This window comes from Psammomys obesus, unplaced genomic scaffold (genome assembly GCF_907164565.1).
Source record: "Psammomys obesus unplaced genomic scaffold, mPsaObe1.curated_primary_1811, whole genome shotgun sequence".
NCBI classification, from domain to species: Eukaryota; Metazoa; Chordata; class Mammalia; order Rodentia; family Muridae; genus Psammomys; species Psammomys obesus.
Genome location: NW_026590405.1, coordinates 2,282,943 through 2,295,908, shown reverse-complemented (window position 1 = coordinate 2,295,908; position 12,966 = coordinate 2,282,943). Strand labels below are relative to the sequence as shown.

General features: G+C 51.2%; 1 protein-coding gene across 1 annotated transcript in view; it reads left to right on the top strand.

Moving 5' to 3' along the window:
- Positions 1 to 6,138: 6,138 nt before the first annotated feature.
- The window catches only part of Pdxk (pyridoxal kinase), a 34,496-nt gene continuing 27,668 nt past the window's right edge, over positions 6,139 to 12,966 (top strand). The window contains exon 1 of the mRNA XM_055607045.1: positions 6,139 to 6,375. Coding sequence (XP_055463020.1) covers positions 6,289 to 6,375 — 87 coding nt within the window. The 5' untranslated portion in view covers positions 6,139 to 6,288. The remainder of the gene's footprint in view (positions 6,376 to 12,966) is intronic.

Here is a 12,966-nt window from a genome sequence, read left to right as displayed (position 1 = left end):
TCCCTGCTGCTGCCTGCATCCCAATCTGCTATCCAGGGGCTAGTGGCTTCTGTGGGGCCTGAAAAGACTGATTTAAGGGTTGCATTTCCCCAGAGGGTGGCTATGGAAGCAGCCCCATGTTTCATGAGACCCTCAGGCACCCTTGAGGGCACATGCAGGGGTTCAGGTCACCTAGCAGGCAGGCCAACTTGACTAACAGGAGGGAAGGGCAAATGCTGTCTACTCCCAGGTTGCTCTTTTCTCCCCTTCCCTCTCTATTGATCCATCCCTCCCTTTCTCCCTCCTCCCCACCCTCTGTCCTCCTTCAGCCTTCTCTTTCTCCTTCTTTCCTGAGACAGGGTCTCATTCTGTAGTGCAGACTGGCTTGAACTCAGGGCAATCCTTCTGCCTCAGGTTAGAGGTGTAGGTCACCTGCCCAGCACCCAAGCTCCTTTTGGAAGATCAGGTGACCCATGACATTGTCAGGACCAGAAATAGGAAGTGGTTGAGTGGTGGACACTTCAGCAGTGACCTTTCCTCTGTCCTCACTCTCCTTTGTTACCTCCTCCATCAACCAGCCCTTCCCCCTGCTTTCCTGGAGACTCAAGTCCAGCTGGGGCCCAGTCCCCATTCTTCCTGGACTCTATCCTTCCCCAGAGCCCCTTGGACTTTGGCAGTCTCTGAAGTACCAGGCTCCTGGAGACTGGGTGGCACCTGGCCAGCCCTCTGCCCTCTGCTTCCACCTGTTACCACCACCTCTGAGCACCTCAGCTCAGGGTTCCCTCTGTCCCCTACCCACTTGCTCTTGTCCTTTCACCTTTGAGTGTAGAGCAGCCTTGGTTTTGTTTTGTTTTGTTTTTAAAGATTTATTTTACATATGAGTGCTCTATTTGCATGTACACCTGCCTGCCAGAAGAGGGCATCAGATTTCAGTATAGATGGTTGTGAGCCACCATGTGTTTGCTGGGAATTGAACTCAGGACCTCTGGAAGAGTAGACAGTGCTCTTAATCTCTGAGCCATCTCTCCAGCTCCCCAGCCTTGGTCTTTATACAGCTGTGTAGCCTGGTTCCTTGTGACACACCCCAGGGGTGCAACATACTGAGAAGAGGGGGAAACTTCTGCCCATGGCCTCAACTTTTTATACTGATTACATGTTGAAATGATAGGTGGTTTTTTTTTTTTTTTTTTGTTATTTCAGAATAACTTTGATTAATATAATCTGCTAATTTCCTTTTATTAGTCCCCCTCCTCCACTGCACCTCAAAATAATTTTACAATGTTGTGCAGGCTGGTCTTTTTAGATTCAAGGATCTTTCTGTCTCAGTCTCCTGAGGGCTGCAGATAAAGGTCTATATCCATTTACCCTGTACCCAGTGTTTTTTTTTTTCTTTTTACTTAGATTAGCGTTTTTTTTTTAAATTCTTTATTAATTACACTTTATTCACTTTGTATCCCCTCTGTGGCTCCCTCCCTCCTCCCATCCTCCCTCCCTTCCTCCACCCTCTGCATGCATGCCCCTCCCCAAGTCCACTGATAGGGGAGGTCTTCTTTTCCTTCCTTCTGATCCTAGTCAATTAGGTCTCATCAGGAGTGGCTGCATTGTCTTCTTCTGTGTCCTGGTAATGCTGCTTCCCCCTCAGGGGGAGGTAATTAAAGAGCAGGCCAATCAGTTCATGTCAGAGACAGTCCCTGTTCCTATTACAATGGAACCCACTTGGATACTGAACTGTCTTGGGCTACATCTGTGCAGGGGTCTTAGGTTATCTCCATGCATGGTACTTGGTTGGAGTATCAGTCTCAGGAAAGACCCCTGTGCTCAGATTTTTTGATTCTGTTGCTCTCCTTGTGGAGTTCTTGTCCTCTCCAGATCTTACTGTTTCCCACTTCTTTCATAAGATTCCCTGCACTCTGCCCAAAGGTTGCCCATAAGTCTCATTTTTTTTTTTTTCTTAAGTGCCCACTAGGCAAATGGTTCTAGCCTGTAATGGTAGGTTATGGAAAGTTGAGACAGGACTGTGACAAGTTCAAGGTCACCCTAGACTGTAAGTATCTGGCTAATGGGAGCTACATAGCTCTGTTTAGCTACAAAAAAATATGGTGAAACACACCTTTAATCCCAGCACTCAGGAGGCAGGAGCAGGAGCAGGCAGATCTCTGTGAGTTCAGGGCCAGCCTGTTCTACATAGTGAGTTCTAGGATAGCCAGGGCTACCTAGTCAGAGTCTGTTTAAAACAGCAAGTGAGTGAGTGAGTCAAGTATCTGCCAGGAAAAGGGGAGGTCAGCAGGGGCAGTGCTTGAGACTGTGGCTCATGTGGCTCTGCTGGGCTCTTCCCTCATTCTGGTGTGCCTCTGCCTCTCAGGCCCTGAAAGTCTTTCCTAACGAAGAGTTTAAGTTAGCCAGACTATAACTCTATTTTGAAATGAAGATTTTGACTGGGAACTGAATTCAGGTACCAGGAAATACCACAGAATGTACACCTGGCAGAAAACAAAGTTAACTCTCCTAGCAACAGCCTCCAGGAAATATAACAGAATAAATGCTTCATAGAAAATAGAGACAAACTCCCTGGCAATAATCAATGGGAATCGGTTGAGAATCGGGTGGGAAAATTCTCCCCAATGTTTCAGATGTGGTTTAGAAAAATAGCCATTGTGATTATATGCCTTAGCCATTGTGACTGTGTGCCTCAGAAAAGGTCACCCCACCCTGCTAAACTTTACCCAATTCTGTAATGCCAAGACTTGTGCCCCCCTGCTTGCTGCCATGGAAACCCCCTGCTCACAGACTTTCCCTTTAAAAATCCTGTTCACTCAGAGCTTGGGGGTCCCACTTCTCTACTGCTGTGTCGGTGAGACTTGGGTCCCGAGTTTGATCGCTCTCGTAATAAAGCTCTCTTGCAATTGCATTGAGTCGTCTCCTGTTGGTCTCTGAGGGTCCCATGAACCTGGCATAACACTGTGTGCCTGTCCCTGAGCATTTGGCAGGAGTCAGATGTGCTCACCACAGGACAACCCAATGGGGCCTGTCTGTACTTTTCTCCCTTCAGCTTTGAGTTTGTTTTTCTTCTTTGTGTTTTTGGGAACAAGTTCTGATGTAGCCTAGGCTGTCCTGAACTTGAGATCCTCCAGTCTTGGCTTCCCCAGTGCTGGGACCACAGACTCAGAGGCACTGTGCTTTTAAACAAAGCTTTGGCTTTGGCTCAGGTTTCATTTACAGAGACCCGGTATTTACTTGGGGAGTTGGTAAAATAACCAAACTCCCTCCAAGGCTCTGTTCATTTGCTGTGCAAAGCTGTCTCATAGCTGCAACCTCAGGGTGTCCTGACCTCTTAGGGCCTAGGGATACCCACGCCTTTAGAGAGAGAAGCAGGTGATAGTCTTTGACAAGCTGCAGCATCTCTGTGGGAATGATGCCTTGTTGGGACACGCTGTGTCCCCATAGTGCCTGGCTCAGTGGCCTGACTGGGTGAGGACAGGCTTCCTGGTGTGTTCCTGGAGAACATGCTGGCCTGTTACTGAGAGCTGCTGTGAGTGGCCAGGCCTTCCCCTCCAGCTCTCTGGATTCACATTCTGATGCTGGCAGGGTGCGTGGGTGACCCCTTACCCAGAGCTGAAAGCAAAGGCCTTTTCCAGGCTAGCTTCCTGAGAGAGCTGGGAGGCTAAGGCTGGAGGTATCATGGTAACCAGCCCATCAGCAAGACCCTTGCCACAGAAAGGTCATGACCCCTGCTGGACCATCCCCAAGGGCTGCCAGAGTCCACACAGTGGGCTGTAAAATAGTCAGTCAGAACCATCAGAAGGTCATGTCTAGATGTCAGGATCAGTGACTATCATTGCCAAACTTTGGAGCCCAAGGCAGAGATCTGAGTTTGAGCCTGCCTGGATTAAAGGGGAGATTCTGCCACAACCCCACCCAACCCACCAGGGGATGTGCTAAGGCAAAGGGGGTGAGAACTGCCTTAGGACTGAGAGAGAGAAATGTTTCTTGATGCATGAGCAGAGAAAAGGAAGGAAAAGAAAATCTGAGTAGGAGCGCTTGCTTGCAGGAGCCTTTTGCCAGGCAGCTCTGTCCACATTTGATTCCCAAATCCTCAAATGTTTTAGTATGCAAAGCATGCCAGGCAAAACCCGCCCCTGAATCATGATGTTAAAGGTTAGCAATCTTGTAACTCGGATGTGTAGTTGATTCAGCAGGAGAGACACTTGCCACAAAACCAGGTAGCCGAGTGAGATTGCTGGAACCCACGGGGTGGAAGGAGAGGACCAACTCCTGCAGGTTGTCTTGTGACCTCCACATGCACAATATGACAGGAGAGCCTCTTCCCTCTCTACAACCTACCCTCTCCCTTCCACCCTTCCCACTGGTCAGTAAATAAATGAACTACAATTTAAAAACAATTCCTGTCAGGCACTGTGGCACGCCCTTTAATCCCAGTACTAGGGAGGCAGAGACAGGTGGATCTTCAACCTCAGCTCGGCCTATATAGCAAGTTCCAGACCAGCCAAGACTACCTAGTGAGAACCTGGCAAAAAAAAAAAAGTTAAGAAAGAAATTAAGGGGCTAGTGAGATGGCTCAGTGGTTAAAAGCACTGTATAAGCTCTTCCAAAGGACCCAGGTTCAATTCCTAACACCCACATGGCAGCTCACAACTGTCTGTAATGCTGTTTGCATGGGATCTGACATCTTCACACTAATGCACATACAATAAAATTAAATAAATTAATTAAAAAAAGACATTAAAAAGCAGAACTTAGCACCAGGGAATTAGAAATAGGTGGACCCCTGGGGATTCATAGCCAGGAATCCTAGACTAAGAGAACACTTCCAGGACCTAGCAGGATCCATTCACACATACAGACATACAAATATACAAACAAGACAGGTCCAGGTATGGTAGCACACACCTTTAAATCCCAGCACTCAAAGGTGGATGGTCTTTAACTCTCTTCTGCTTCCCTTCCCCTAAATAAATATCTTTTCATACCAGATCTGTCCTATGTGTGGTGTGTTTTTAAGCCAATCATAACAGATGGGTCTGAGTTCAAGGCCAAGTTGGCCTTACATAGTGAGTTCTGGACCAGGCAGGAAGACATGAGGCCCCGTCTCAAACAAGCAAAAAGAAAAAATGAATGGCCCCTAAATAATGGCACCAGGGGTCTTCTATACAGAAACACAGATAACACACACACACACACACACACACACACACACACACACACACAATGGGATCTGTAGGTATGCATCATTGCTCCAGGCAAGATTCAGGGTGTTACCAAAAAAAAAAAAAAAATGTCCTGCACACAGCCAAGTGTGCAGTAAATGCTATTACCAGCAAGCAATTGAATATTCCAAAAATGCACTTCCATGTAATTAATTCCCATCAAGCATTCCTTACAATTCCTCTTTTTGTTCACTTTTTCTGGTGCTGGGATGAAAGCTAGGGCCTTGGCATGCACTCCACCAACTGAGCCTCAACCCCCACTTCCTCTTTCTGATCTGTTCCCTAAGCAATGAGGTCCTTCCTCCCTCCTCAGAACAGATCTGGTCCCCAATACTCTCACCAAGATACTGTCAACTTTACATGCAGGCCTGTGCTGTCAATCTGTGAACCTGGTGTCCGTAACCAGGAGTGCTCCAAAGTATAGGACTTGGTGGGAGATGAAGAGGGGACGACCAATCTGTTCCCACGGGTGGCTCTGAGCAAACTTAAGCCTGGAGAGGATCGCTGGGATGGATCTCAACTCAGGGCAGCCCGAGATTAGACAGCCCAGGCATGCGCCCCACCGGCTCTGGGATTCCATGCAGTCCGAGTGGCTGGAGGGGTCCTCCTAACATAGAGGGTCTTCAGGAGCTGGAGCTTGGTGGGAGCGCCTTGGACAGCAGCTTCAGAGAGTGTCAGCCGTGGGGTGATCAGCGCCGCACGCAAGTGAGGCGGAATAGTGTGCAATGAACGAACCTTACCGGGGAGTGTGTTCCGGGTGCAACCGGCTGCTGCGGACCCAGGTCTGCAAAAAGGGGCTGCGCGCCCACGTGCTGCAGCACAGAGGAGCTCACATGCTGCATTCCACAAGTCTATTTTCCCGGAGGGGCGTGGCCAGCGCTCGGCACCGCCTTCAGCCCGCCCCTCGCCGCGCGGGACTCGCGGGTAAGCAACCGGCCTGTTGAGGTCAGAGGAGGCGGGCAGCGCGTCCAAGCCTAGCGCCTGCGCGTGCTGGAGGCACCCGGGAGCGGAGACCGAGCGAGCGGCCTGAGCAGCTCCAGCCCGTGACACCTCCTGGGCCACGCGCCACCACGGCCTGCCCGGCATGGAGGGCGAATGCCGGGTGCTCTCCATCCAGAGCCATGTCGTCCGCGGCTACGTGGGCAACAGGGCGGCCATGTTCCCGCTGCAGGTACGCGCTCCACCGCTTATGTAACGCGGCCGGGCTGCTCCGGTGCGGGTCCTCGGGTTCGTTGCGTGGCCTCCTCCGACCAATGACCTTGCCCCGCCTCCCCCGTCCAGCCGCCATCCTCCGGTTCCTATCGCGTGCTGGGCTTGCTGCGGACAGAGCTTGGCGCACGCAGGCTGGGGGCGTGGAGTACCCTGGGGAGCTTACAGTGCAGTGGGGTGGTGCAGATAGCACGAAGCCCCCTACCCGGCTGTGGCGCACACTAGTCAGTGAAGGTCCCTGCTGCTTCCGGCTGTCTGGCCAGCCGTGGGCGGGGGATACCCGAAGCGTTGAAAGGCTAGGCTAGGAGGATCCTTCCCCGCGGGATCGCGGACAGCCTCTGGGGTAGACGTCTACATTGGCAGGTGATTGGTCGCTCCCTGCTGAAATCCGGGTTTTGCTTCTGCCCACCCTGTGAGCTTGGACCAAGGAGAAGGCTGGGCCACACTTTGGGTCCGACCACTCTTGGGGTGGTCTGTCATCCGCTCGGAGGGGGCTGGAACCGCCCTGCACCTCCAGCAGGATTGCTTCTTTTTCTAAAGAGACAGCACAGCTTGCTGAGTTTGACTTTGGAAGCAACCTGTTAGAAGGACCTTGTCATCTTCCAGAGCCTTTCTCCTGTGAGATGTGATGAATGAGGCTGTCTCTGATCATTGCTGGCTGCTTGTGCTTCCTGTTTGTGACCGGGTGGCCCTCGGAGGGAACCACAGTGCAGTGGACATTAGGATGGAGGCCAGAGGCAATGTCAGGAAAACTGGCACTTCCGTGCCTGGCCGGTCCAGCAGGAATATTGGGCTGACCTGAGCCAATATTCAGTGGTGGCCTCCTTTAATGTACCTCCTTGGCTGGTCACTGGGCAAAGTGGCAGGTCCCTGGACTCCTTCAGCTCATGCCCAGCTATGTACTGACCCCTGAGGGACATTAAGAAGCCATAGACCTGTGGGAAGGACCTGGAAAAAAGACAGGTGGCCCAGAGCTGCATCTAAGGACAATCTGAGGGTTGTCCTATGTTTGCCAGACAAAATAGGGCAAGTGATTGTTAGTGTACAGGACTGGGGTTCAAGTCCATAGGCACAGGGCGGTTGCAGAGTGTTTGAGCCCCAGTTGGTCGATAAGCAATGCTTCACCCACAGTCTAGTGTACCCATTCTTGTTCTACCCAGAATGAACTGGTCTGGTGCTTCATGCTCTTCTTGACCATTGCTCTCTAGCTTATGGGGCCAGGTTGTGTAGTAGCAAAGTCACTGAGGTGAGACTGTACTAAGGAGCAAAGGGGCAGAGTCCCTGAAGCAGAGACAGCCAGGGAGGGTGGAACCAGGCTGAGCTCTGAGCAGTCCCTTCACCTTGGGCAGAGGGGTGCAGGCCTCTGAGGCCCTGTGCACTGCATCTCTTTCCTCTTCCACTTGCTGCTAGTCTTCCTTCACTGAGTACACTGTCTCTGCTCCCCTGGCCCTTTGTCTTGTAGAGGCAACCAAGGGCTCAGTGTCCTCATTCAGGCTGAAGACATGATGTTCCAACTGTTCAAGGGAGGGGGCTGTTGTTGTGGTTGTTGTTGTTTCTCCTCCTCCTCTTCCTCCTCCTCCTCCTCCTCCTCCTCCTTCTTCTTCTTCTTCAAGACAGGGTTTCTCTGTGTCCTGGCACTCACTATGTAGACCAGGTTGGCCTAGAACTCACAGCCATCTGCCTGCCTCTGCTTCCTGGAATGCTGGGATTAAAGGTGTACCCCACTTGCCTGGCTTTTTTAATTTTTTTTAAACCTTTTATTGGTTCTTTGTGAATTTCACATCATGCACACCAATCCCTCTCAGCTCCCCCTCCCCTCGTACCCACCCTCCGCCCTTGCAACCTCCCCCCAACAATGAAAAAAGGAGGCTGTAGTGTGTTTCTGTGTGTCCTGCAGTATACCCTTTTGTTCATACTTCTTTACTTTGCAGTGACACATTGGTCTGGTACAAGGCCTCTGGCTTCTGCTACACTATCAATACTGGAACCTCCCTGGGGCTCCACTCAGATATCCTGTTGTTGCCCTGTGCCATGGAGGTCCTGTAGCTTTGGATCTGTGGGATCCATACCTTCAGCAGTTCATTAATTATTCAAAACCCTAGATCTGGGCCAAAGAGGTATCTGAGTTGGTCAGCCCGCCTGCTCTTCCACACCCACACCACCGGGGGGGGGGGGGGGGAGCGATCTTGCCCTGCCCTGGCTGGCCCATCCCCATCCCTCCTCTCAGCCAGCCAGAGACAATGCTCTCATGCACTTGGGGCTTGTTCATCTGTGTTCATGCCATCGGGGCCAGCTCATTTTGTTGCCCAGGAGGGGTGAAAGGGCAAGCTCTCCTGCTCTCACACCACTGAGGCAGCCAGCCCTCACCCCTGCAACCAGGGCAAGCTCTTCCCTGAAGCCCAAGCAAGCTGAGGGGTCTGCTTGTAGCAGAATTTTAGAATTTTAATTAGGAACATGGCTGCACCAGCAAGAGGTCGAATGCAAAGACCTTCTAGGTGTGTGTGATCCAGCTGGAAAACAGACACCTTTATTGCCAGGAGACAGAGGCAAGCAGGTCTTTGAGTTCTAGGTCAGCCTGATATAGAGCAAGTTTCAGGTAAAAAAACAAACCCTAAGGTCCAGGTGTGGTAGTACATGCCTTTAATCCCAGCACTCAGGAGACAAAGGCATGCAGATCTCTGAGTTCTAGTCAGTGCTGTTCAGGCAGGTCTGTTGAGTCAGGGAGTTGAGAGAAAGTGCAGTGGAGTTGAGTTCCTGGCAGTTCAGTGCATGGAATTCAGAGGCAGTTTTACTGGGAGAGTTTTACAGAGACAGGTTGAAGAGAGAACAGGCTAGACATAGGTGATGAAAGAACGAATCAGAGAATGAGAAGGAGCCAGAAGATTAGAACAGATTGCCAAAGTTAGTATGAGGCCAAGCAGAGCAATTCAGTCAGAGGCAGAGAGAGAAGCCAGTTTGAATCAGTCAGCTTGGAGAGGAGTTTGAGCCGTACAGGTGATTTGAACCAGCCAGCAAGAGTTCAGTAAGAACAAGAAAGGGTGTGGTCATTCAGCAGTAAGTCTCAGAGGCTGCAAACATTCTAGGCCTAGATGAGATTGTACAGAGGCTGGAAGCTTCCAGGACAAGGCCCAGGTTAGCAGACAGGCAGTAAGCATCCAAGATGACCATTAGACAGACAAATAAAGGATACTTTTACACCCACTCTCCAGTGAGGGACAGGCCAGTTCTACTCTTGTGTCCCCACTGGCCATCACTCCTGTCTGCTATATATAGGTGACGAGGGATCAAGAAGGGGAGGAGTGAAACTTTCCCTTGTCCATGCCCTCGGGCTGGCTCACCTGCAATCCCAGGTCCAGGGCTAACTCTACAGTGCTGCCGAGGCTAGGTGCAGGACCTGATCTCTCAACTTCTGCATCGGGTGAGGTCAGGGCAGGGGGCTCTTCTTATCTTCCCTCCTGAGAGGTGCTTAAGGACCTGGGGGCTCCTTCATGGTCCCTGTTGGCACTTTGATGCTCAGCATACCTCTGTGCAGCCCTGGATAGGGAGAAGCAATGGGATGGGTAGGGAGGAAACTTCCAGCATGGAGAGCCTTAGTGAGCACAGAGGGGCTGGCACTGTAGTCTGCCCTGGCCTGGGGAAGAAGAGCTAGAAAGAGAATATAGTCCTGGGCTGGGCCCCTGAGATTTGCCTGAGTGCTAATCCTAGAATGTCTTAGGCAGGAGGCTGAGGAGGCCTCCTGGGACTGACCCAGGTGTCCACAGGGTACACCATCAAATGGCTGGCTGGTCATCCCAGAGTGATAGCTGGGGAAGTTTCCAGGCATCCCAGAAGACCTGCACTAAGTGGTTGATGAGCTGGTACTGGTATTTTGAGATTGTCCTGTGCGTGGCCTGACTTGTGCCTGTGTCTGGGGACCTCCCTCTAACTTTTGCCATGTGGCACAGAGCCATACACTTGGAATATCAGCCCTCCCTCCCCAATGCTTCCCTGCAAAGCTTACCCTTCCCCAGTCTACCACAAGCATAAAAAAAAAAAAAAATCATACAAAGGGACAGCAGAGCCTTGCCCCTGTTTTCATTTTTGCTTCTGGCCCCAGGCCAGGGTATAGTGGCCAGGGGTTTCATGTGACCAGAGTGAGTAGAAGGTGGGTACCAGCTGGAATGATTCAAAGTTTGCAGAGCAGAAAGAAGGTAAAGAGAGAGTGGGGACAGGCTCCTGGTGTCCCTGCCCCTACCTTATCCCTTTCTCACTTACTCCTGGAGCAGGGAAGGGCCTGTGAAGTGGGGATTTCCTGCAGTTTTGGCTCTAGACTGTAGGGTGGGCAGATCAGTTCTGTCTTGTTGCCTGCTCCCATCTACTGGGCACCACCTTGTCCTGCCTCTTTGTTTTCTGTGGTGCTGAGGACTGAACCCAGGGGCTTGGGAGTATTAACCAGTACTCTTCCCCTGAGCTATGGCCTCCCCCCGCTCCCTGCAGTCCTCTATTCCCTTCCCTTTAAAACAAAGTCTCATCATGTGGGCCTAGCTGATCTGAAACTCACAGATCATCAGCTTCCAGTGTGGGGATAACAGACATGCCACCATGCCTCACTTCCCAACACCTTTGCTAAATGCTGCTGGCGATAGAGCCTAGGGCCTTTCTCCCACATGCTGGATAAATGCTCTACAGCCAGCTATGCCTTTAACCTACTTCCTTCTGCAAGAGGGAAGCTTCAGTATCTCAAGGGTGTGAGTGTCTGTGTGTGTACAAACTCACCCCTGTGGAAGTGTATCTAAGTGTATACGCTTGTGTATTCGTGTATATGCGAGCATGCACAGGAACGCACATATGTATGTACCATGGGCTTCCTGAGCCCTGTACATTAGTGCAGAGCCTTCCTGGCACAATGATTTGCTATCTCATGTTCTTAATAATAATAATAATAATAATAATAATAATAATTTTTAGGCTTATTTTGTGTGTATGAGTGCTTTGCCTGCATGGGTATCTGTTCCCCGACTTGCATGCCCGGTGGCTAAGGAAGTGGTGAGCCTCTATGTGGGTGATTGGGTTCTTTGCACGAGCAAGTGCTCTTAACTACTGAGCCAACCCTCCAGCCACCCCCTCCCACCACTTTTTTTTCCCCCATCTTATGTTCTTTATGTGTGTGTGTGGCGGAGGGTCATGTCTATATTCCATCTGCCTTCAGAGAAGACTATACTCTTCCTTCAGTGCAGTCTGAAAACAGCCAAGTTTAGGGTCCAATGAAAGGCTGCAAAGTTGTTGGTGTCAAGATGTCCCTCTTTGGAAAAGGAAGGGAGCTGTAGGGACTGATGTCCTCAAGATCTGTGTATAGCTGTGTCTTTAAGCTGGGTCTCCTGAGGGCGCCAGCCATGTGGCTGTGACAGAGAGCCAGAGCGTTGGCTAGAGATGCCCCTTCTGCTCTGTCTTCTTTCTCGAAATTGTCTCCTGGAAAAGCAGTCCCTTGAGCATTACTGAGGACAGTGTTGAGGCAAACAAGGTATGGCCCACCCAGAGGCCATTTGCTATGAGTGGTTGTAAGGTCCCATGAGTGAGAGCCTACTGGCCCCACCCCCTCTGGGACATGAAGGGGAGCTCATCCTGGGGCAGTGTGCAGCAGGCCCTATGGTAGAAACTGTTGTGCCCAATTCAAGAGACCCGAAAAGACCACTAGGAGTCGAGTCTGTTGCAAATCACATGAGGATCTTTATTCAAGCTTAAGCTCGGGCTGTGCCAATCTTCCCTGACGCAGTAGGTTAGAAAGTGAGGTCCCGAGTCTCGGGGGGCGGGGGGGGGCAGAGTTTTTAAAGGGGAAAAAAACTCTTGGGGAATTCCAAGCCTTGACATTACAGGGAAAGTTTTGGGTGGCAGGGTTAAGCAGTCGAGATGACCTTTAGGCTAATTGTTGCAAGCCACCTGGCCAGAATAGCCTGTTGGGTGGAGTGGAGGACCCATTAACACATTCTGTGGCGTTTATGACACCTGACACTGAGGACCCCTTAACACATTCTGTGTTATTCACGACAACCTGCAGGGTGGAGAGCTGTGTGGCCCTTCTCAGAACCCAGAGGTGGGGGTCAGGTTACTCCAAGGTAAGATAGAGTCTAAGAAACAAAATGGAGCCACCACCGTTGCCATCTTTAGTTCCTTCAAAACCAGACCGAAGCTTAGAGCAGAACAAAGAAGGGCAGCTCTGGTGCAGTGGCCTGTAGGGGTGAACTAAGGCCACGTTAAGCAATCCGTCTGGGGTCAGGAATGCTGTTTTGCCAACCCCCTGGAAGTTCGGCCGCTCCCAGCTGTCTGAGCCAGATGTGAGAGTTGGCCAGCTAACATGTTGACAAGGAGGTGGTGGGCATCTCCTGACCTACTTGCTTCTCAGTGACCATCCAGAACCTAGGTGATCCTGTATCTGGGCTACTGAGCCTCAAGGATGACCTGGCAGCAACACAGTCTCGGGATAGGGCAGTGAGCTCAGCACAGGCCCCTTTCCTTAGGGCTTCACTGTGCAGCCCAACACAGGCAGACCCCAGCGGCTAGACATGGTCCCTGGCAA